The sequence below is a fragment of the Podarcis tiliguerta genome (genome assembly GCF_965153285.1).
Source record: "Podarcis tiliguerta genome assembly, chromosome: 13".
Lineage (NCBI taxonomy): Eukaryota > Metazoa > Chordata > Lepidosauria > Squamata > Lacertidae > Podarcis > Podarcis tiliguerta.
The window spans coordinates 51,679,889-51,704,396 of NC_139546.1; the positions used below are offsets into that span (position 1 = coordinate 51,679,889).

At 49.1% G+C, this 24,508-nt stretch overlaps 2 protein-coding genes across 3 annotated transcripts in view; one reads left to right on the plus strand and one right to left on the minus strand.

The window, feature by feature from the left end:
- The window catches only part of CD68 (CD68 molecule), a 116,004-nt gene that overhangs the window by 26,992 nt on the left and 64,504 nt on the right, over positions 1-24,508 (plus strand). The window contains exon 6 of one of the 2 annotated variants that reach the window (XM_083410553.1): positions 624-642. The exons of the other annotated variant lie outside the window; for it this stretch is intronic. Coding sequence (XP_083266679.1) covers positions 624-627 — 4 coding nt within the window. The 3' untranslated portion in view covers positions 628-642. Of the gene's footprint in view, positions 1-623; positions 643-24,508 lie in introns of those variants that run through there. 2 annotated transcript variants of the gene reach the window in all.
- Positions 6,396-13,355, minus strand: SOX15 (SRY-box transcription factor 15). The gene is made up of 2 exons (XM_083410769.1): positions 12,714-13,355; positions 6,396-6,946 (listed from the first exon to the last, which is right to left on the minus strand). The coding sequence occupies exons 1-2, from the start codon at positions 13,283-13,285 to the stop codon at positions 6,727-6,729; spliced, it is 792 nt and encodes a 263-aa protein (XP_083266895.1). The 5' UTR covers positions 13,286-13,355; the 3' UTR covers positions 6,396-6,726.

Consider the following 24,508-nt stretch of genomic DNA (forward strand, 5'->3'; position numbering starts at 1 on the left):
TCCCACTCTATCCTGCCTTGGTCAGACCACACCTGGAGTCCTGTGTCCAGTCCTGGGCACCACAATTTGAGAAGGATATTGCACCGAGGTGGGCAGCCAAGAGGATCAAGGGTCTGGAAATCAAGCCTGATGAGGAACGGTCGAAGGACTGTTAGCCTGGGAAAGAGGAGACTGGGAGGAGATATCTTCAAATATCTGAAGGGCTGTCCCATGGAACAGGGAGCATGCATGCTTTCTACTGCCCTGGACAACAGGACTCGAACCAAGTAAACACCAGGAAGAATTTCCCCTCTGGAGGTTGTGGTCTCTCCTTCCTTGCCGGTTTTGAAGCAGAGGTTCAAAGGCTATCTGTCATGGATGCTTTAGCTGAGATTCCTGGATTGCAGGGGGCTGGGCTGGGCGACCCTCGGGGTCTACAACCGAAGGACCCACCTTGCATGCACAGGTCGCAGGTTCAATCCCTAACGGTGCCTCTGGGTATGGTTGGGAGAGGCTGCTGCCTGCCTGCCGTGTAGACAATACTGAACTAGGTGAGTGCCAGTGCCCTGAATAAAAGCCACTTCCCGTCGCTGCCAGCAGAGGGAGTTCTTGGGTTTGCTCCATCCAGGTGGGGCAACTTAAAGGTAAAGGGACCCCTGAACGTTAGGTCCAGTTGTGGCCGACTCTGGGGTTGCGGCGCTCATCTCGCTTTACTGGCCGAGGGAGCCGGCGTACAGCTTCCCTTCCGGGTCATGTGGCCAGCAGGACTAAGCCGCTTCTGGCGAACCAGAGCAGCGCACGGAAACGCCGTTTACCTTCCCGCCAGAGCGGTACCTATTTATCTACTTGTACTTTGACGTGCTTTTGAACTGCTAGGTTGGCAGCAGCAGGGACCGAGCAACGGGAGCTCACCCCGTCGCAGGGATTCGAACCGCCAACCTTCTGATCGGCAAGTCCTAGGCTCAGCGGTTTAGACCACAGTGCCACCCGAGTCCCTATATTACATTATTGTTATTGTATATTACATTAAAGGTAAAGGGGGACGCGGGTGGCGCTGTGGGTTAAACCACAGAGCCTAGAACTTGCCGATCGGAAGGTTGGTGGTTCGAATCCCCGTGACGGGGTGAGCTCCCGTTGCTCGGTCCCTGCTCCTGCCAACCTAATGGTTGGACCTTAAAGGTAAGGGGACCCCTGACCATTAGGTCCAGTCACGGACGACTCTGGGGTTGTGGCCCTCATCTCGCTTTATTGGCCAAGGGAGCCAGCATACAGCTTCCGGGTCATGTGGCCAGCAGGACTAAGCCGCTTCTGGCGAACCAGAGCAGCGCACGGAAACGCCGTTTACCTTCCCGCCGGAGCGGTACCTATTTATCTACTTGCACTTTGACGTGCTTTCGCACTGCTAGGTGGGCAGGAGCAGGGACCGAGCAACGGGCGCTCACCCCGTCATTGCGGGGATTCGAACCGCCAACCTTCTGATCGGCAAGCCCTAGGCTCTGTGGTTTAACCCACAGCTGTGTCTCTCTCTTGCACTCAGCTCAGCTCAATCCAGCCTGCAAAAATACCACATGCCCTGCAGGGGGAGGAAATGGGTGCTTCTCTTTCTGGTTTGTCGGTGATGCTGGCGGGGGGGGGGGGGGGGAGGCAGCCAGCCAGGGCGGGGCAGGGCATCCTAATTGGGGAGCTTAGCAAGATTTCGCTTCAGGGAGGGAGAGCAGGTGAGTCAGAGCGGATCCGCAGCTGTCTTCCTGGAGTGCAGGGGGGGGGTGTTGTAGCTTTTAAACCTTTGCCAAAGGGTGTTTCCCCCCCCCCCACCGCCCCACCCTTTTACACACACACACATCACTGCTTTCAGAATCGCAACATCGCTGCTGCTGAGATTACCTGCCCCTCGGCTTGGATTGCAAAAGCAGCACACATAAAAGCCCGGTGGATCGGGCCCCCTGGCCCATCCAGTCCAGCTCCCTGTTCTCACAGGGGGCCAAATACCCCTCAGAACGTGGGTAGGCAAACTTAAGGCCCAATCGCCTTCTCAATCCGGCCTGCGGACAAGCGTGTTTTCACATGAGTGGAATGTGTCCTTTTATTTAAAATGCATCCCTGGGTTATTTGTGGGGCACAGGAATTCATTCATTTCCCCCCATCCCAATATAGTCCGGCCCCCCACAAGGTCTGAGGGACAATGGACCGCTCCCCCCTGCTGAAAACGTTTGCTGAGCCCTGCCTAAGAATCAAGGTAGACTGTCTCTGGAGCTGGAGTCTCCATGCTAACTTAAGAGCTTGGATCAAACCCAATTTCCCATCCAGTCCAGCGACCTCTTCTCACAGGGGCAAACCATCGGTTTTGTCGAATCCTTTTTCAAAGCCCTTTAGGTTGGTGGCCTCCTGTGGGAGGGAGTTCCATTGATTAACTGCCCACCTGCCCTAAACAGCCTCGGTCCTGTATACCTGAAGGAGCATCTCCACCCCCATCGTTCTGCCCGGACACGGAGGTCCAGCTCCGAGGGCCTTCTGGCGGTTCCCTCCCTGCGAGAAGCCAAGTTACAGGGAACCAGGCAGAGGGCCTTCTCGGTGGTGGCACCTGCCCTGTGGAACTCCCTCCCACCAGATGTCAAAGAGAACAACAACTACCAGACTTTTAGAAGACATCTGAAGGCAGCCCTGTTGAGGGAAGTTTTTAATATTTAATGCTGTATTGTTTTTAACACTTGATTGGGAGCCGCCCAGAGTTGCTGGGGAAACCCAGCCAGATGGGCAGGGTATAAATAATAAATTATTATTATTATCATCACAGGTGGGTTTAATCCTGCAGCCTGTTTTCAGTGGCCACCCCCAAAGGGAGCATCTCCATCTCTTACGAAGGGATTTTTAAGCTACTTAGAGGCCCACATCGCATCTTGTAACAGCATAGATCTTTAATAATAATAGTAATAATTTATTATATGTACCCCGCCCATCTGGCTGGGTTTCCCCAGCCTCTCTGGGCGGCTTCCACAAAGACCAAAAATACACCAAGATGTATTTAAGGTAAAAAGATGTGTTTCCAGCTGTGCGGGATCCATTGTCCATCAATTAGGATTATGAAAAGATTGGGGCTCACTGTCACCCCAATTCATCAGTCTCTGGGGAGCACTTTTCCCAAACTTGTTTTTTTTTTGGACCACAAACCCCACTCAGTTATAGACAGCACAACCAGGATGCTAGGAGCCAAAATATCTGCAGGGAGACAGGCTGCCCCGATGCCCCCTCCCTCCAAAATGACTTGGCGACTGCCTCTGGCAACCTCTGGGCTGGACTACTGCAATGCTAGCTGCTTGGGGCCACCCCTTGAAGACTGTCCCCGGACTTCAAGTTGGTCCAAAATGCAGTAAAAGCAGCCGGGTTCCTGGCTGGGCTTCTGTTTAGATCTCATGTAACCCTCCACCCCACCCCCAACCCAATTTTTCTGTTTTATATATACACCATTAAAATAATAACAAAGCTCCTGTTTCAAAACAGCCGAGCTGGTTCAGGATGCTCAAATCTGTGTTTAAAACCCTAAAATTATAACGCGGGATTATTTTTCCGAGAAACCAAGCGTTCTTACTGGGAACAACATTTGAAAAAAGCCAGGTGCAAGGACTCTCTCAACCTCTGGAAACAGTTCTGAAAACCAGGAGCGTTCCTGGGATTGCAATTACAGAGGCACAAGAGATCGCTGGACGCTGTTTTGGTGTCATTTTCCCATTTTTTGAGGTTGTTTCTGTCCCTTTAAATGGGTTTGTGCTGAGATCAGCAGAGAGGGCCCAGGGGAACATGGGGGTAAGCTCAGGGGGAGAGCAGGGCCTTTTCTGTGGTGGCCCCTAACCTACAGACCAGAGGTGCAACTGGTGCATTTGTGACAGCTTCCACCGAGTGCCAAAGACCTCTTTACCCTGGGTTGGAGTTTTTGACACTCAAAAGGGTATATTTTCCAGACCCGGCTTATTTTTACGCTCCAATTTTTAATTGTGCGGTTTTAACGCTGTAGCCTCCGAAAGGTGGGCAGTAAAGAAACCAGCTTTGCAAAATCCGGTGCCCTCGGAGCACAGAAAGGAGGCAGCCATTGCACAGCGATATCCGGAAAGTTGTGCTAAACTTTAATAACTTCTCCCCGCACCCAGACTCAAATGCATTTTCAGCTTTTCCTCAAAGGTGACAAAAAAAAAATCACTCATCTCAGTATGCAAGGAGGAGAAGCAGACACACAGTGGGAATGGAATTAACTCTGCATTAAATGCAGGTTTCTAAACTGGCCCACGTAGTCGCAACTGGACCAGCGCCGGTGGCAAAAATGTGACGGGAACCTTGAGAATTTCGAACCGTGTTTTTGGGATGTTCCTTTTCCCACCCTGCAATAAGTCTCCTCGGGAGGAGGAAGGGGAATTGCTGTGCCGTTTTTATTTGAGAAAAGCCTTTTGAGGGAAAAACCAAAACGCACTGTTTTCACTCAAAGCAGCATCCGGATGGGAAGGGGTCCCGCAGAGGTCATCCATCTCAACCCCGCCGGTACTGCAGGAGTTGCAGCCGAGAATTGTGCTATTCACAAGGCTTTAAGTCAACCATGTTGTCTGCTACCTTTCCTTCTAAGGGAGCCAATCTAAGTCATTCCGCTCGCCCTTTTCGGATCAGGGCTGGAAGGGACATGTTTGAGGGCGGGCGAGGAGCAGGGCTGCCCCCGAAAACCGGGCTCGCTCCGGTTCCTGGGCCTGTGGGTGGCAGCCTGCCCTACCCTCGGCACACACCAGTCCTGGCACGAAAGAGGTGAGTCACCCATCGCCAGAGACTGGCGGGAGGTGGGTACGGAAAGGGGTTGCCTGCACTGTGCCAGAGGGACCCAGCAGCAGCCAATCCCCTTTCCCTGTAGAAAAAGAGACGGTCATGGAAACGAGAAATTACACAAAACAAATGAAACGCCGTGAAAATGCCTGAAATGAGAAGTAATCGACTGGAAATATTATCTTCTAGAATTAAACTAACAAAAATCAAAAAAGTTTAAGGAAAATTTAGGAAATCCCTGAAATGAGAAGTAATCGACTGGAAATATTATCTTATAGAATTAAGCCAACAAAAATCAAAAAAGTTTAAGGAAAAAATTAGGAAATCCCTGAAACGAGAAGTGATCAACTAGAAATATTATCTTCTAGAATTAAGCTAACAAAAATCAAAAAAGTTTAAGGAAAAAATTAGGAAATCCCTGAAACGAGAAGTGATCAACTAGAAATATTATCTTCTAGAATTAAGCTAACAAAAATCAAAAAAGTTTAAGGAAAAAATTAGAAAAACCTAGAATTGAACAAAGCCTTAACGGTATGCTGGCTACAAACCTTGTTTCCTCAGAAGGAAATAAGAGAAATCATAAACCTTAAATGATTTTAAACGAACCCAAATGATTTTAAACGAACTCAAGAACAAGGCTGAAATGCTCCCCTGAGTTTACAAAAAAGGTCTGAAAACCTAAATGGCAAGTTTTAGTCCTATTTAAAGAAAACCACGCAGTAGGAATAAGGAGTTGAGGACTCGGCTGTGAAAACTCTATTGCCTTTACAAAACGGTTTTAAAAACCTATATAGCATAAATTCAAAGAAAGGAATATAAAATAAGCTGTTTTAGATTTTAAACAAACTCAAGAACGGGGCTGAAACGCTCCTTTGGTCTAGATGTTACTGCTGATGTTAATCTAGGTTTTTCCAATTTTTTCCTTAAACTTTCTGATTTTTGTTCTTGGGTTTAATTCTGCCAGATGATATTTCTAGTCGATTACTTCTCGTTTCAGGGATTTTTGCGGCATTTCATAAACAACTGCCAGACTTTTAGAAGACATCTGAAGGCAGCCCTCTTTAGGGAAGCGTTTAATGTTTGAGGCATTACTGTATTTTAATATTGTGCTGGAAGCTGCCCAGAGTGGCTGGGGAAACCCAACCAGATGGGTGGGGTATAAATAAATTATTATATTATATCCATGGTTTGACTCTTTATGGGCAGTTCCTTGTTCTTCTGTCCCCCTTAAAACTTCCAGCCATCTTTGCACCTTTGCAGCTACAGGTTTCCAGGCACATCCAGACTTCCTAAGCCAGGTTTCGGGAAATTTTCAAGTTGAAAGGGACCCCCCGAGGTCATCCAGCCCAACCCGCTTCAACGCACAAAGCACAGCAACCCAGACGCATGGCCAGCAGTGAACTTCCCCGGGAAGTTGTGGTCCAAAGCAGCCGAGGGGCACTATTTTGCTGCTCCATAGTGTCCCGGCTGAAATTCCTGCCTTGCGGGGGGCCGGGGTCAGTCTAGATGATATCTGGAGGTCCCTTTTCCAACTCTACAACTTGCCAAGAGCCCGCAAGCACCCCCCTCACCATCGCACCCCACAAACCTGGGTCTTTCACACAAAGAGCTTTTATTCCTTTTTTTTAATATAAAAACTTGTTTAAAAAAGTAGTTAGCAAAATATAACCCCCCTCCCAAACGAGGAATCCCTGCTAGCAGGAATTGAGACCCACCCACCCTTTACGAGGTTCCCGTTTCCTTCATTTCTTAAGGTAAAAAAAGAACAAAAAAATGTCCTGTACAAATCTTCCCGCTTCAATATACGCAAGACCCAAACTTGTGCACAAGTGAAATGAAGTTTATCCCCTTTTGCACAAAGCCGGGGAAAGAAAACAGCCCCCAAACCAACACCCCCCCCCCAAAAAAAACCAAATTAAATCAGTCCTTTCTCCGCCACCTTCAAACCAGTTAAAGGTGGGTCAGAGGAGGTGTGTTGCTGAACCCCAAGTAGGGGTGCTGGGAAATGCAGTATTGGGGCGCCCCCTCCGCAGCATCGCACGCCTGCAGGGAATAAGCCGTCACCACGTCGTGGAAATCGCCGAAGGAGTGGTGAAACTGCTGCAAGCTGCCTTCTTGCTTGATCATCGTGGCCACCATGGGGGAGGGCTGCGCGCCGTACGACAGGGTGCTGCGGAAACAAAGAGAGGGCGTTGGGAGTTGTAGCACCGGCCGCTAGGATCGCCTCGCAGGCACGAAACCGCACCGTTGCAAGGGGACAACCCCCCCAGAGGTCATCCATCCCAACCCGCACATTTCAAGCGCGCCCGGTGCGCACAAACTCCCCCACGGAGACTCGGGAACTGTAGTTTTCCCCTACAATTCCCAGCAGCCGGCACAAACACCGACCAATCGTCCCCAGCCCAGCTCATACTTCTGAAACGAAAGAATATTCATACACGTACTTGACATCAGCAGTTCTGCTTGGCACCTGACACCTAAAATATTTTTTTACAAGGTGCCCCCATGCGCCCAAAAAAGTGTTTTTGGGGAGAGGAATATTGCTGGCTCCATCCTGGGCCTAGACCTCTCCTCCTCCATGGATGGCTCCTCCTCTTTTAAAGCCATCGAGATTCTTAGTGGCCATCGCTGCCTCCTGTGGCAGGGAGTTCCGCAGTCTGTGCTGCATGAATAAGGACTTTCTCCAGTCTCAAAATCTGTAAATCTCAAGGATCCTGTTTTAACAGGAGGAGGAGCAGGCGAGAACAACATCCGCAGAGGCCCCCAGTGGCCAACTAACCACCCAAGTAAACCCCAGAGGCCAGTACCCCACCCCATATATACTATGGGTATTCAGAAATAGAACCTCCATTCTCAGGAATAGTCTACCGGGGCTCTCCTGGCAGGCCTGGTTTTGTGAGTAAATCTTTATTACTTTAAAATATAAACGTACAATGAAGGTAAGTATGTTTTCCTTTGTATTTACTCCATATCTAATAATAATAATAAATTTATTGTTTATTATTATTATTATTATTATTTATACCCCGCCCATCTGGCTGGGCTTCCCCAGCCACTCTGGGCGGCTTCCAACCAAATATTAAAATACAGTAATGCATCAAACATCAAAAGCTTCCCTAAATAGGGGCTGCCTTCAGATGTCTTCTAAAAGACTAATCCCTTCTTATAAAGTGATTTCCTTATCCCATGGCTCAAAAATCCCTTGCGGACCTTCACCTTCTCGTATATTAGATTATCTATCTAATATAGGCCTGGTTTTCTTATTGCATGGGCCTTCGAAACCCCGGCGATTAAGCGGTCTCGGGCTGTGTGGTGCAATGGTTAAAGGCAGGCATAGGCAAACTCGGCCCTCCAGATGTTTTGGAACTACAGTTCCCATCATCCCTAGCTAGCAGGACCAGTGGTCAGGGATGATGGGAATTGTAGTCCCAAAACATCTGGAGGGCCGGAGTTTGCCTTGGTCTGGTTAAGAGAATCAGGGGCTTTGATCTGGGGGTGGGGAAGAGACCCGGGTTCGAATTTCGCACACTGCCATGAACCTCAACTGGATGTAACCCACAGGGTTGTTATGAGGATATAAAAGATAGTCAGGAGAAGAACTCGCAGCACAGCCTGAGCTCCCGGGAGGAAAAAGCCGCTATAACAAATGAAATAATGTTAATATACGTAAATAACCTGAGAACCTGAAGCCACACCAGGCAGCAAATTCTTGTTACATCTCCAATATTCTTCTCCAAATGAGCAAGTTTGGATATGGCAGAATGTATTAAAAGTGAAATTAAGGAAACGCACTAAGAGGGGGTTTAAAGAAGTTTTGAAATGTTCAAATGAATGTAAAATCAGCGAAAAGTATATATCTGAAAAGTATAATTTTTTAAAGAAATAAATCTCTTCTAGTGTAAGAAATTGGAGGGGAACGCCCACAGTTTGTGTGGGAAGGCAACAATGTGGTTATTTTTTATTAAATTTGTGTATCACCCCATAGCCACGGATCTATATAGTACTGGATTTATTCACTAATTATTATTGTTACTATTATTACAAGAGCCTGCATGTCAGAACAGGCCTTCGTAAAGACCCGGGTTCAAATCCTAACCACTCAACCCTGAAGCTCACTGTCGCTGCCTCTCTCAGCCTGTCCCACCTCACACCGCCTCTGGTGGCAGGGAGTTCCACCGTCTAACTTTCTTTCGCCTGCCCTAAATCAGCCAAACGCCGGGCTTGGGCTGGATGACCTTTGAGGGACCCCTTCCAACGCTCACAATACGGGAGTGTTGTGTTGTGCGCTAGGTTGTGAGGTGGCCATAACCCCAAGAGAGCACCTGCCGGGCCCAGCCCTTTGCCACCTGCGGGAAGAGAGAGAAAGCTAATCCCCCGGGGCCTGTGGGGCGGGCGGGCCTGCATTCCTCGCCAGCCTGTTCTTCCAGTTTTGGCTGAGAGCCCCCAAACCTGTCCGGACCTGCCGGCCTGCCAGCTCCAGCCCCTCCTCACCCAGCAGCCTCCGCCCGCCTTCCCAGGGGTCCCCAGAATCCGGACCACCGCTCTCCATCCTCAAAGCTTTCCCCTCTGTTTGGGGGACCCAGGAGTCCTGCTCCCCTCCGTTTGGGGGACCCAGGAGTCCTTCTCTGTCTGGGGGACCCAGGAGTCCTGCTCTCCCCCCTCTGTTTGGGGGACCCAGGAGTCCTGCTCTCCTCTGTTTCAGGGACCCAGGAGTCCTGCCTCCCTCTGTTTGGGGGACCCAGGAGTCCTGCTCTCCTCTGTTTCAGGGACCCAGGAGTCCTGCTCCCCTCCGTTTGGGGGACCCAGGAGTCCTTCTCTGTCTGGGGGACCCAGGAGTCCTGCTCTCCTCTGTTTCAGGGACCCAGGAGTCCTGCTCCCCTTTGTTTGGGGGACCCAGGAGTCCTGCCCCTCCTCTGTTTGGGGGACCCAGGAGTCCTGCTCCCCTTTGTTTGGGGGACCCAGGAGTCCTGCTCCCCTTTGTTTGGGGGACCCAGGAGTCCTGCTCTCCTCTGTTTCAGGGACCCAGGAGTCCTGCCCTCTGTCTAGGGGACCCAGGAGTCCTGGCTCCCTCCCACGGCACCCGCACGGCTTGCCTCTCCCATGCCTTCTCCCTCCCTCCCTCACATGCCAAGCGGCTCGGGTGCGAGTGCGAGTTAGGCCACCCTCGGTCACGACCTCAGGGGCAGGGCTCCCCTTTGCGTGTCTGGCGCAGGGCAGGGCGATGATGCACCCTGGAGAGCACCCAAGGAGCTGGCAACCCCCCGGGGGGGGGGGGCCGCGCCCAGATTGCCAGGGCCAGCACCCACCCAGCTTTGCCGGGGCATGACGCTGAGACAGATCTGGGGCAGCAAGCCAGGGCGCTGGGGATCTCTCCAGGAAGGAAGGAGGGCAGCCCCGTGCTGGAAGGAAGGACTCCTGGGTCCCTGAAAGAGGGGGGCAGGACTCCTGGGTCCCCCAAACAGAGGAGAGCAGGACTCCTGGGTCCCCCAAATAGAGTGGGGCAGAACTCCTGGGTCCCCCAAACAGAGGGGGGCAGAACTCCTGGGTCCCCCAAACAGAGGGGGGCAGGACTCCTGGGTCCCCCAAACAGAGGAGAGCAGGACTCCTGGGTCCCCCAGACAGAGGAGAGCAGGACTCCTGGGTCCCTGAAAGAGGGGGGCAGGACTCCTGGGTCCCCCAAACAGAGGAGAGCAGGACTCCTGGGTCCCTGAAAGAGGGGGGCAGGACTCCTGGGTCCCCCAGAGGAGAGCAGGACTCCTGGGTCCCCCAAACAGAGGAGAGCAGGACTCCTGGGTCCCCCAAACAGAGGAGAGCAGGACTCCTGGGTCCCTGAAAGAGGGGGGCAGGACTCCTGGGTCACACAAACACAAGGGGGGCAGGACTCCTGGGTCCCCCAAACAGAGGGGGACAGCGTTTTATTTTTTGTAAAGGGACATTGGGCAATCTGGGTTCTCGACCAGGGTGGCAGCAAAGAAGGCGAATGCAATTTTAAATCATCTTTTGTGGTCTATTGTTATTTCAACTTGTTTAAAGTTTTGAATCACAGTTCTTTTTTCTTGCTCGATCTCCGCTTTCAGGTTGCTAAACAAACACAATCAAGCAGTGTTTAAATTTTATCATTTAAGGTAGGTAGGGACTCCTAGATTCTCTGCAAAAAATCCCTGCGTTCTCCCCACAAAAAGAAGTTTTTACCTTGCCCTAGAAACAACATTTGGAAACAGATGTGCCAAAAGGCACCTCCCTCCTCCGGAGAACCCAGGTGTCCTGCTCTGGTAACAGAATCAGCAGCTGAAAAGCTTATCTCCATAGATGACACTTAAGCCAATTCCGGAAAACCTGCCCCCAGCACAGATCCCAGAACTGAATCCTGGACCGCAGGAATTTAGCAGCCAATTGCAGCAGCCTCTGGGCAGGCGAGGCTCTAGTGAGAAACTTCAGCGAGTAGTTCCCCTGTTCCCCATTCCAGATGGACGCAATTTAAAGAAAAAACCACATTTTTTTGGTGATGCAAAAAGGGGCGCTTAATTTGGAAAAACACAAAACCTGATTTATGAGCCGGTGGTGGTGCACAGCGGTTAGAGCGCAGGACTGGGACCTGGGAGAAGAGCCAGATATAAATGCAACTCAATAAATAAACGGGAGGTTGTTTGCTGCACACGTTAAAACATTCCGGCAAATCCAGCAAGTCCCGTTTCGTGAGAAGCCGAAATGGTCCCGATCCACCAAGCGCACAGTGCTTAGGCTTGGTTTTCTCCGAAGTAAACCCTCCCGCTGCGCTTCCCTGCAGCTTCCTCCGCAAGGAAGCACGCATAGGATCGCAGCCCCCACCGACCCACCAAGCTGGAAAGGACACTGCGGAGCTTACTCGCGAGTAAGCACGCACAGGATCGCCTGCAAGGAGGCTAGAAGAGAGGGAAGGTTTTCTCCACGAGAAGCTCCAAACGTAGTCCAAATTATTTATTGCAGTATTAGTCGCCCTCAACAGAATCATTGCGATGCATCAAACCAAGCCTTGATCCGAGTAGACCCACTGAAAGTAACAGCCATTTTCATTATTTTTAATGGGTCTACTCTGAGCAGAAGCGACTGCTTGATACAACCCAGTGAAGTGAACTGGCGTTGCTGCCACCCGAAGTCCAAGTGATTCCGTGAATCTACTCTTGAGTAGAGAAAGCACTGCACGCAGCCCCTTGAAACTGGACATCGCCACCACCCGAGGCCTCAGAGTTTCAATGGGTTTACTCAGAGGAGAGCTTCCCAAACTTCTCCCTGAAATGAGACCAAGTCTTCTTTCCGAGCAGGACTAATTGCGCATTCAACCCATTGACGTTAAAGGACACCACTAACTCCCAAGGTGCAAGAGCTTCAATGCGCCTACTCTCGAGTAGGGCTCACTTCCAACCCACAACAGTCTATGGACGTTGCTACCCTAGATCTAAAGAGCTTCCTACTCACGAGTAAGGCTCACCCACAAACCCACTGAAATCTAGGACATTGCTACCTGGGGTCTAAACTTTCCATGCGTTTACTCCACTTTAATAAAAAGTATTTTTTTAAAAACGCGCCTACTCCGAGTAGGACTCGCCTACAGCCCATTGAAGTTAACGGACGTTGTTTCCCAGGGTGTAAAAATCCAATGCGCCTCCTCCCGAGTAGGGCTCGCCTCCAACCCACGGAAACTTACGGACGCGGCTACGCAAGGTCTACAGTTTCCACGCGTCTACTCCGGAGTAAAGTTCACCTACCACCCAGTGGACGTCGTGAGCCCCTTCCAAACTCCAGAGGGTCTACTCGCGAGCAGGACCGAACTCGAAGCGTCCCTCCCTGCGCTCAAAGCGTCCCGAGGGGTCTCATCCGAGCATTACGCACCATCACCAAAACCACCCCCGAGCCACCCATCCCCACCGCGCGCCGTCGGGGCTGCTCTTCTTGCTCACCTGTAAGGCGCGGGGGATCCGGCCCCGTAGCCTCCTCCTCCGCCTCCGGGTGCTCCTTGGGCGAGCTCGTAGGGGTAGCAGGCGCCCCTGCCGTCGGGGGTCCCTCCTGGCGCGGCGGCGTATGCGCTCCAGGCGCGCGTCTCGGCCGTCGGGGCGCACGGAAAGGTTCCTGGAGAGGCTGCTGCCGGTGCGCCCTTGTCCCGTGCGCGCCCGGATCCGCCCTTGCGCCGGGGCCGGTACTTATAATCGGGGTAGTCCTTCATGTGCAGAGCCCGAAGGCGCTTGGCCTCGTCCACGAAGGGCCGCTTCTCGGCGTCGGGCAGCAGTTTCCAAGCGGCGCCCAGGCGCTTGGAGATCTCCGAGTTGTGCATCTTGGGGTGTTCCTGTGCCATCTTGCGCCTTTGCGCGCTGGACCACACCATGAAGGCGTTCATGGGGCGCTTGACTTTCTCCAGGGGGTCCTCGGAGGCAGGAGCAGGAGGAGGAAGAGCCCGAGGGGCGGCGGCAGCAGGGATCGGGGCCCCTCCGAGCTCTTGCTGCGGCGGAGCTTCCGCGGGGAAAACGGCGAACATCTCCTCCTCCTTTGATGGGGACGCGCCGACTAGAGGACCTCGGGGGAACCCGCCGGCCGGGGAAGAAGATGCAGGCAAGACGGCATGGGCAAAGCGCAGCGCCGGGGCTTATATAAGGGAGGAGGGCGGGGCATGGTGGGAGACACGCCCCCTCTCAGCATCGGCCACGCCCCTCCCGCTTTTAACTCTTCGCTCGCCCTCCAATTTCGGAAGCTGCGTCCCTTGAACTGATTTTACAATGAACTGATTTTGGAATGCTGTATTATTTTACCGTTGTTAGCCGCTCTGAGCCCGGCTTTGGCTGGGGAGGGCGGGATATAAATAAAATTTATTATTATTATTATTATTATTATTATTATTATTATTATTAGGCTTCGTCCTAGCCGCGGAACCTCTGTTTCTCTGATATAGGAGCCAATGCGGGGTAGGCAAGAGTGCCTCTGAGCACGTGCAGAGAGAGAATGAGAATGAGACGGTTCCCAAGCGCGCACAAGATACCGGATTAGGCCCAAATAGCAAATAAAGTTCGCAGGCTGCATTTCATTGTTTGATTGATTGATTGATTGATTGATTGCATAATTATTTAGTTGGATTTTCCCCCTTCCAAAAATAACTCAAAGCGACTTCTCTTTGGGGCCGTAATTGTTGGCGATCTTCTTTTTTAGCGATTGGTGTTTTGTTTGACTGCATACTGTGGTCAGACGCCTGGGGCAGTGCCTTTATTTCGATAAAAGGAAAGCAGCCGAGAAATTATTGAAATGGCAATGATTGATAGATAAGCATGACCAGGACTGCAGTTTTTCTTGTAGGATTAGAGAGGGAGGGGGAAATCTTTCCGCAGGGGGTTGGACTAGATGGCCACTGGGGTCCCTTCCAGCTACACATTTCTATAACTCCCTCTCTGCTTACATCCCTTGGAACTAGCAGGCCTGGATTTTTTTTAGGGTGGGGAAGGGGGGAGAGAGAAATTATTTGCCCCCTCCCAAAATCCACAGCAGGCCAATTCCTTTACTAAGCCAACCAAGGAAGAGAAAATCACTGCCATGGTGTTAAAAAGTCATAAAAGTCTGCGCACTGGTCTGTCTTAAAAGGGAGTGTAGGAAGAGATAGAGGCCTTAATTGATTTGGCCTCTCGGAGGTGCCAGGAGGGTTCGGATTTCACCCAGGGATGAAGATAAAAGCAAAAATCTCATCCCCCCCCTTTTAAAATAAAATAAAATCTTTTGCCTTAAGAGAAACAGGCAGGTTCCCTGTAGCAGAGAACAGTATAGAGTGAAACAAAGCCATTTTCTTTTTTTCCTTTCTTTTCCTTTTTTCTCCTGTCTCAAATCCTTTATTATTTTATTCACATAATATGCATTCTTTTCAACAAAAAACTCCAAAATAAGCGGACAACTCCAAAACAAAACCGTATGTAACAAAACGGTAAGTCTCATGTTTTCATTTACACTGATATCCCCTTTACTTGATATTTCTTGCTGCTTTCTGCTTTCCTTATAGAATCTTTATAAAAATTTAAATCTCTTAAAAATCTTTAACCATTTCAATTAATCCCTCCCCCTCCCTCCCCCCCCACAGCCCAGTACTTCCCTCCACCCGTGTGTGATCTTTACCTTCTTTTATTTTTGTTATTGTTGCGTTATTCACTTTATTTGCTATTATATCCTTGATATATGAATATCCTATCTCCTTTTAAACTTTTTAAAGCCATTTTCATATTAGCAAAGTCAGAGATTGATTTTAGTTATGTTTCAAAACTCATCAGGTAGCTTCGCCTAGTGGTTGGAGCCAACGCTCCCCTCGAGAGAATAGATCCCCGAGTCCAAGCAGTATAAAAACTTCCTGAAAGTAAGAGCTGTTTGGCGGTGGCACTCAGGAGGCGGCGGACTCTCCTTCCTCAGATGTTGTCAAGCTGAGGTTGAACCCTCATCTGCCAGGGGGATGGGATAGATGGCCCTCAGGGGTCCCTTCCGACTCTGCTATTCTATGATGCAGCTGGGGCAGACGAAGGCCTCCGGTTTTGCTGCTACAGGTGCACAACGGTGTTTCTCCTCTCTGCAGTGCTCTCAGCAGTCTCTCCTCCTCTGGTTCTTCATTTGGTGTGAGCCTGTTTTCCTTTTGCACATTTTGAACAGAAGAGCACCACAGTCCGCAAGCCTTCTTCTTCTTCTTCTTCTTCTTCTTCTTCTTCTTCGGCAACCCCTCGTAGCCGAGTAAGATTGTCTCCCATAAACACAGTTTTAACAGTGAGTCCATAAGTGACTGTGGAGGCCAGTTCTGGACCCACACATCCTTTCAAAGTGGGGACATTGGTTTCCGGGTAGGAGTCCATCATGGTGTGGATTTGCCAAGCGTGCCTTCCTCTTAGCGTGTTTCTCCCTTGCGTCCTGAGTTCGAGTGTCTTCAAAGCCCACGACACCTTTGGTAAAGGCTGTTCTCCAACTGGAGCACCCACAGGCCAGTGTTTCCCAGTTGTTAGTGTCTATACTACATTTTTTTTAGATTTGCATTGAGAGTGTCTTTAAACCTCTTTTGTTGACCACCAGCATTACGCTTTCCATTTTTAAGTTTGGAATAGAGTAGTTGCTTTGGAAGACAATCATCAGGCATCCGCACAACATGACCAGTCCAACAAAGTTGACATTGAAGAATCATTGCTTTGGCACTGGGGATCTTTGCTTCTTCCAGTACCCTGGTATTAGTTTGCCTGTCTTCCCAAGTGATGTGTAAAAATTTTGGAGACACCGTTGATGGAAGAGTGGGAGATGGCGTTTATAAGTGGTCTGTGTTTCATAAGCAGACAGTAAGGTTGGTAAAAAAATTCCTTCCAGTAGCACCTTAGAGACAAACTAAGTTTGTTATTGGTATGAGCTTTGTAGTACAACTGCTTTGTAAACAAGCATTTGGGCTTCCCTGCGAATGTCCCGGTCCTCAAACACTCTGCGCTTCATTCGGGAGAAAGCCGCACTCGCAGAGCTCAGGCGATGCTGGATTTTGGCATCAATGTGGAAAGATAACTAACTGCCCAGGTAGGAGATGTGATCAACATTTTCCAAGGTTACACCATTGAGTTGGATTTGTGGGTAGACATGACCTAGGATTGGGAGAAAAGCAATGACAAACCTAGACAGCATCTTGAAAAGTAGAGACATCACCTTGCCGTATAGTAAAAGCTGTGGTTTTCCCAGTAGTGATGTATGGAAGTGAGAGCTGGACCATGAAGAAGGCTGATTGCCAAAGAATGGATGCTTTTGAATTCTGGTGCTGGAGGAGACTCTGGAGAGTCCCATGGACTGCAAGAAGATCAAACCTCTCCATTCTGAAGGAAATCAGCCCTGAGTGCTCACTGGAAGGACAGATCGTGAAGCTGAGGATCCAAGACTTTGGCCGCCTCAGGAGAAGAGAAGACTCCCTGGAAAAGACCCTGATGTTGGGGAAGATGGAGGGCACAAGGAGAAGGGGAAGACGGAGGACGAGATGGTGGGACAGTGTTCTCGAAGCTACAAACATGAGTCTGACCAAACTGCGGGAGGCAGTGGAAGACAGGAGGGCCTGGCGTGCTCTGGTCCATGGGGTCAGGAAGAGGCGGACACGACTAAATGACTAAACAACCACAACCACAGCAAGAATGCCCCACTTTGCCCTAATCTATCTGGTCCAGGGGGTCAGGAAGAGTCGGACACGAATAAACACGAATAAACAACTAAACAACAACAACAACAAATCACCTAGGATAATGGCCTTATTTGTGAGCCTTTCGCTTTAAGGTCTCCTCCACCTGCAGGCCTGATGCCGCGAAATCTTCATTCTCTTCCCCCCTCAGGGCGAGTTCACAGGGACATAAGGAAGAAATTACCTTGCAAATGGAAGTCAATGGCCTCCCCGGGGCCAGCTGTTAGGGACAAAAGCCGGGCATTTGAGCAAACTGCAGCCTGGAGGAGGAATGTCCACAGCCGAACCCTTTCCCAGTTTGGGGGTGGAAGTCTTTCCTCCTGAGAAAGGAGATGGGAGGCGGAAGGGAAAGACTCTGGGCAGAGTAAAAATGGCAGAAGCTTTTTGCTAGATTCCCCTTAAAAAAAACCCTTGCAGATAAACAATTAAAAATATATTATTATTATTATTATTATTGGAAGAATTTATAATTTATCTTAGAGACCACTGTAAGCAGATGGAAACTTAAGCAGTATTCAATAACACTTCTAATGTAGCAAGTACTATGGAGACAATGAGGGTTATATAATATAGATTTATTATTGGGAAGGATGCAGTAGAAAAGGTTTAATAAAAGGACCCACGCAGGGGAGGGATCTGAAGGAATCTGTAAATCCGGATGTGAATGCTAGTGTTGTTATAATTATATACTTGTAAAACCAAATAAAAACTATCTGTCTCATATATATATATAATTATTTATTATTTAATATAAATTTATACATTCCTTGATTGCAAAAAGAATAGACCCACAAACCTCAAAGCGGTTTGCCAAAAGATAGAAGAAGAAGAAATTGCAACAATACTTTAAAAGGTACAGAAAGTTAAAATTACTGCAACGGATCAAGCATCTGGGTCGGCTTGTCTAAGCAATAATGTTTTTTAGCAGGGGCTGAATAGAGTGCCCTTGATATCAATAGGCAGGGAGTTCCATAGCGCAACCGCCTCAAAGTTAGATTTCCAATGTCTTATAGGCAGCCCCAGAACCAATATATCAAAACAGATCTGCTTCCTTGGCCAATTCACTGAGAAGTTCAACTGCAGTGAACTTTTGCTGTAGCTTCTAGCCAGACCACTGGACACTGGTTTTGTCATTTATTTATTTTTGGAACTGAGAGTGATACCTGCCCCTTCCAGCTTTTAATCATTAGCACCACCTACCTTTGCTCCAGATTCCGTTTGCAAACCAAGAAGCAACGGCGACCCCTCTGAGCATGTCTAGAGTGCATTTTGCTCATCCAGTGTGGCATAAGAGTTGGAGTTCGGCTAGGACTGAGCAGGGACGCGGGTGGCGCTGTGGGTTAAACCACAGAGCCTAGGACTTGCCGATCGGAAGGTCAGCGGTTCGAATCCCCGCAATGATGGGGTGAGCTCCCGTTGCTCAGTCCCTGCTCCCTCCAACCTAGCAGTTCGAAAGCACACCAGTGCAAGTAGATAAATAGGTACCGCTCCGGCGGGAAGGTAAACAGCGATTCCGTGTGCTGCTCTGGTTCGCCAGAAGCAGCTTAGTCCTACTGGCCACATGACCTGGAAGCTGGACGCCGGCTCCCTCGGCCAATAAAGCGAGATGAGCGCCGCAACCCCAGAGTCAGCCACGACTGGACCTAATGGTCAGGTGTCCCTTTACCTTTTTAGGACTGAGTAGACGCACCCTGCTGCCCCAAGGAAGGCAGCTCGTTTTGGGCTCAGTCCCTCCCAGCCTGGCCTACCTTGCAGGCTTGTTGTTAGGGGAAAATATATATATGATGGTGTGGGAAGAATATCATGCATGTCTTTGAGAATGTGGATAAAGAGAAAAGAAATATGAAAACGCTTAAAATTTGGAGCATTGGCCGGTTAGTTAATATGCCAATTGTCTTACCAATGCCAGGATGGTATAAAATAATAGATAGATAGATAGATAGATAGATAGATAGATAGATAGATAGATGATAGATATGTTTTTTTAACATACCATTTTCGACAGTAATTAAACATATTTTTACATCTTACTCAATTTTTTTGACTTCCATCCGTCCTGTCTGAAAATTTTCCAATCCAATCTCTTAGTATACATTTCTTATTTTCCCTGTTACATTTAAAACCCATAACTAATATCTCTATTCTTTATCTACTTTGTAGCACTTCATATATTCCTCCTTACAAAACTTATTGTAGTCCTACTAGCGTAATTTGTCAATTACAGTTGCTCTTCAAATAATTCATATACTTCTTCCCATCTTCTGTAAATCTCTGGTCCCACAGGTTTCAAATCCTTCCTGTCATTTTGTCCAATTCTGCACAGTCCATTAATTTCGTCTGCCGTTCTTCTTTCCTCGGAATTTCTTCTTGTTTCCATGGTATAAAATACTTTTTGGCCCGGGAGGCCGTTCTGAACAATCTAATTATCGCTACCTGAAGTTTTGTGCATTTTGCTTCACTTTAGCTGGCGGCCGACTCTCCTGTCCTTCACTGGAGGTTAATAATAATAATAATAATTTATTATTTATACCCACCCATCTGGCTGGGTTTCCCCAGCCACTCTGGGCGGCTTCCAACAAAACACTGAAATACAATAACCTATCAAACATCAAAAGCTTCCATAAACAGGGCTGCCTTCACATGTCTTCTAAAAGTCTGGTGGTTGTTTATTGCCTTGACATCTGGTGGGAGGGTGTTCCACAGGGCGGGCGCCACCACTGAGAAGGCCCTCTGCCTGGTTCCCTGTAGCTTTGCTTCTTTCAGTGAGGGAACCGCCAGAAGGCCCTCGGCGCTGGACCTCAGTGTCCGGGCAGAACAATGGGGGTAGAGACGCTCCTTCAGGTACACTGGGCTGAGGCCATTTAGGGCTTTCAAGGTCAGCACCAACACTTTGAATTGTGCTCGGAAACGACCTGGGAGCCAATGTAGGTCTTTCAAGACCGGTGTTATGTGGTCCCGGCGGCCGCTCCCAGTCCCCAGTCTGGCTGCCGCATTCTGGAGTAGTTGGCAGTTTCTGGGTCACCTTCAAAGGTAGCCCCACGTAGAGCGCATTGCAGTAGTCCAAGCGGGAGATAACCAGAGCATGCACCACTCTGGCGAGACAGTCTGTGGGCAGGGAGGGTCTCATCCTGCGTACCAGATGGAGCTAGTAGACAGCAGCCCTGGACACAGAATTAACCTGCGACTCCATGGACAGAAGTCGGGCAGCCATCTGTCAAGGACACTTTACCTGCGATTCCTGCATTGCAGCGGGTTAGACTAGATGGCCACTGGGGTGCCCTCTCCAACTCAACAGTTCTCTGCTTCTGTGAATAGTGTTAGATCTGACATCCTTCCCAGGCACCAGGGAAGCCTCTTTGGCCGTATAATCTGCTCCCAACTGCCCTGCTGCACTTTAAATTGCATTTTAACCTGCATTTTAACCCCCCCCATCTCTCTTTCCCCCCTATTATGTTTTTACTGTGATTTTATTGGTGTTAGCCACCCTCTGGCCGGGGAGGGCGGGGTATAAATAAAATTTATTATTATGCAATGGCCGCAGCTCAGACTTTGGTGGCAAAGGGGTGGAAGGAAGAAGAAGCCCCGACAATAACAGACTGATATTACGAGCTGCAAGAATTTGCTGAAATGGCAACAAAGAATTTGCTGAAAAGTTAACAAACACCCTGGGAGGCAATTCAAAACAAAAATCTATGGGAAAATGGGATAGATATAAAACACACGTTCAAAAACACAGTAAAGGATCGCTGTCTATGCCAGCATTTGATTGACTTTGGAGTGAGACTGAGTTGAGAAATAAGACTAAGAGCACATATTGATATAGGAATGTATTAGATAACATATAAAGAAATATACAATAAGAGCACATTCATTTGTAAAAAAGGAATATACAACTGGAAAGACACGAAGTCTAGTGTGTTGGTATGTATATGATTTTTGGAAAAAATTATTGTTTTTTCTTCTTTGTTCTTACTTTTTTTTGTTTCATTTTCTTTCCAGGTATATAAAATTTGTATATAATTTTTGTATACGCATTGGAAATTATATTATAGTAAGTCCTGTAATGTAATATGACAAGGTTTACTGATGTAATATAAGAATGTTAATAAAGAAGGCTTATAGCCGAAGAATGGATGCTTTTGAATTCTGGTGCTGGAGGAGACTCTTGAGAGTCCCATGGACTGCAAGAAGATTAAACCAATCCATTCTGAAGGAAATCAGCCCTGAGTGCTCACTGGAAGGACAGATCCTGAAGCTGAGGCTCCAGTACTTTGGCCACCTCATGAGAAGAGAAGACTCCCTGGAAAAGACCCTGATGTTGGGAAAGATGGAGGGCACAAGGAGAAGGGGGCAACGGAGGACAAGATGGTGGGACAGTGTTCTTGAAGCTACGAACATGAGTCTGACCAAACTGCGGGAGGCAGTGGAAGACAGGGGTGCCTGGCGTGCTCTGGTCCAGGGGGTCACGAAGAGGCGGACACGACTAAACAACAACAACAACAATACAAAAATAAAATGCTGGGGGTATTATTATTATTATTAGGCAGGCAAGATGGTCTCTGCCTGCAACTTGGAACTCAAAGCAGCCATCAGTAGGCAGAGCATGACGGAAGTTGCAGTCCGTCCGTTCCCCCCCATAAAAAACCTGCAGGACAGGCCTAGTGCATCCTGCTGTTGCTTGAAACATTGATGGAGATTTCCTCCGCCTTCCCAAAAATGTTCCACCTGTTTACACCTGCCTAGTTTTTCCTCCCGCCCCAAACTCCAGGAGTGCTGTAATCCTCTCAAAAGCCCTGATAGGGGAGTGTTTGAATATTCATTTTTGCTGCAAGGGCTTAACAGCCTCATTAGCAAGTGAAGAGGAGGTCGTTCCCAGGGGTCTGGCCCACCTGCCTTAAGTTTGATGAGCCAGAGGCTTTTTTGGAAGGGCTGGGGGTTGATTTTAAGCCCTGATTTAGAGGGGGAAATGTCTTTCCTGTCTATGCAATCGGAAACCCTCCACCCGCTGAAAAAAACACACACCCCTGAGATTATCATTTTATTGCATTTCGTAGAATCTTAGAAGTGAAGATTTGGAATGCAAGAATCTCCACCGCCTTACAAAGGGGGTCAAAGATCTCTCAGGATCAGAAAGCTTTTTCTAATGTTTAGTCGGAATCTCCTTTGTTGTCTTCTGAATCCTGTGATTTGGGTCCTGTCCTATGGACGCAGGTGGGGCTGTGGGTTAAACCACAGAGCCTAGGACTTGCTGATCAGAAGGTCGGCAGTTCGAATCCCTGCAATGACGGGGTGAGCTCCCCTTGCTCAATCCCTGCTCCTGCCAACCTAGCAGTTCGAAAGCACGTCAAAGTAGTAAAGGTAAAGGGACCCCTAACCGTTAGGTTCAGTCGCGGATGACTCGGGTTGTGGCGCTCATCTCGCTTTATTGGCCGCGGGAGCCGGCGTACAGCTTCCGGGTCATGTGGCCAGCAGGACTAAGCCGCTTCTGGCGAACCAGAGCAGCGCATGGAAACGCCGTTTACCTTCCCACCGGAGCTCTCGGTGGAGTACAGGGTCAGATTTAAGGTGCTGGTTTTGACCTTTAAAGCCCTTCACGGCCTAGGACCCTCGTACCTACGGGACCGCCTCTCCTGGTATGCCCCACGGAGAGCCTCAAGGTCCATAAATAGCAACACCCTAGAGATCCCAGGCCCTAAGGAAGTTAGATTAGCCTCAACCAGAGGCAGGGCCTTTTCAACTCTGGCTCCGACCTGGTGGAATGCTCTGTCTCATGAGACCAGGGCCCTGCAGGATCTGATTTCTTTCCGCAGGGCCTGTAAGACAGAGTTGTTCTGCCTGGCCTTTGGCTTGGAATCAATTTGATTCCCTCCCCTTCTTTTTTTCCTTTCTCCTCCTGTGATGAGGCTGCATTTTAATGCATTTTAATATTGTTTTTAAGTTGTATTCATTCAACTTGTTTTTATTTTTGCTTGTTAGCCGCTGTCACCCTCTGCAGTGATCATGGAGCCCAAGAAAGTAAAATCTCTCCCTGCCTCCATTTCTTCCCCTTCTATTTGCCAGGAGGTGATGGGACCAGTGGCCAGGATCTTCGTTTTTTTGATGTTGAGCTTCAGACCATATTTTGCGCTCCCCTCTTTCACCCTCATTAAAAGGTTCTTTAATTCCTCCTCACTTTCTGCCATCAAGGTTGTGTCATCTGCATATCTGAGGTTGTTGATATTTCTTCTGGCAACCTTAATTCCGGCTTGGGTTTCATCCAGCCCAGCCTTTCGCATGATGAATCCTGCATATAAGTTAAATAAGCAGGGAGACAATATACAGCCTTGCCGTACTCCTTTCCCAATTTTGAATTTTACCCAGGTTTACTCTCATTTGCCTTTTACAATACAGCCAGTTTCGGGGGGGGGGGCAGTGGAGAAGAGCAGCTCAGCCAAGGATCAAAATCTGCACCAAAGGTGAATCATTCAGGTGGTACCAGGAACTCCACCCCCAAAAAATAGCATGTGCCCCCACCCCACCTGCAGTTTCTGTCTTCTGAATGCGCATTTCTGTGATACTGGAGATTGGGTGGGAGGAGACTTACCTGTGGAAGGGAGGGGGGAGAAAAGGTGCTGGGAAGCTTGCAGGCCAGAAGGCTGATCACCAAAGAAGGGATGTTTTTGAATTATGGTGCTGGGGAATAATTGGGTGCACTCTTCCCACCTTGGATCAAATCTACGCTTCTAGGTGCCATAAGAAAGCTGCAGAGATAGTGCAGGATAGTGCGCACCCCGGAAATGATCTCTTTCAGCTTCTGCCTTCTGGAAGAAGGGACAGGGTTATAAAGACTAGGACTAGCCGCCTGAGACCTTGCCAACAAAGGTCCGTATAGTTAAAGCTCTGGTTTTCCCAGTAATGATGTATGGAAGTGAGAGCTGGACCATCAAGAAGGCTGATCACCGAAGAATGGATGCTTTTGAATTCTGGTGCTGGAGGAGACTCTTGAGAGTCCCATGGACTGCAAGAAGATCCAACCTCTCCATTCTGAAGGAAATCAGCCCTAAGTGCTCACTGGAAGGACAGATCCTGAAGCTGAGGCTCCAAGACTTTGGCCACCTCAGGAGAAGAGAAGACTCCCTGGAAAAGACCCTGATGTTGGGAAAGATGGAGGGCACAAGGAGAAGGGGACGACGGAGGACGAGATGGTGGGACAATGTTCTCGAAGCTACCAGCATGGGTTTGACCCAACTGTGGGAGGCAGTGGAAGACAGGAGTGCCTGGCGTGCTCTGGTCCAGGGGGTCACAAAGAGGCGGACACGACTAAACCACAACAATGGGCCAAAGTGATGTATTCCAAGCCGCACCCACTCTTTCGCACCTGAGTAAAATCTGCCGCAATTCCAGCAGACAGGACCCAAACCAATGGATTCAAATGAGATTCAGGTGAAGCATTAGGACAGGGGTCAGCAAATCTTTTCAACAGCGGGCCGGTCTACTGTCCCTCAGACCGGGGGGGCAGACTATATTTTGAAGGGGGGAAAAAGAATGCCCCACAAATAACCCAGAGATGCA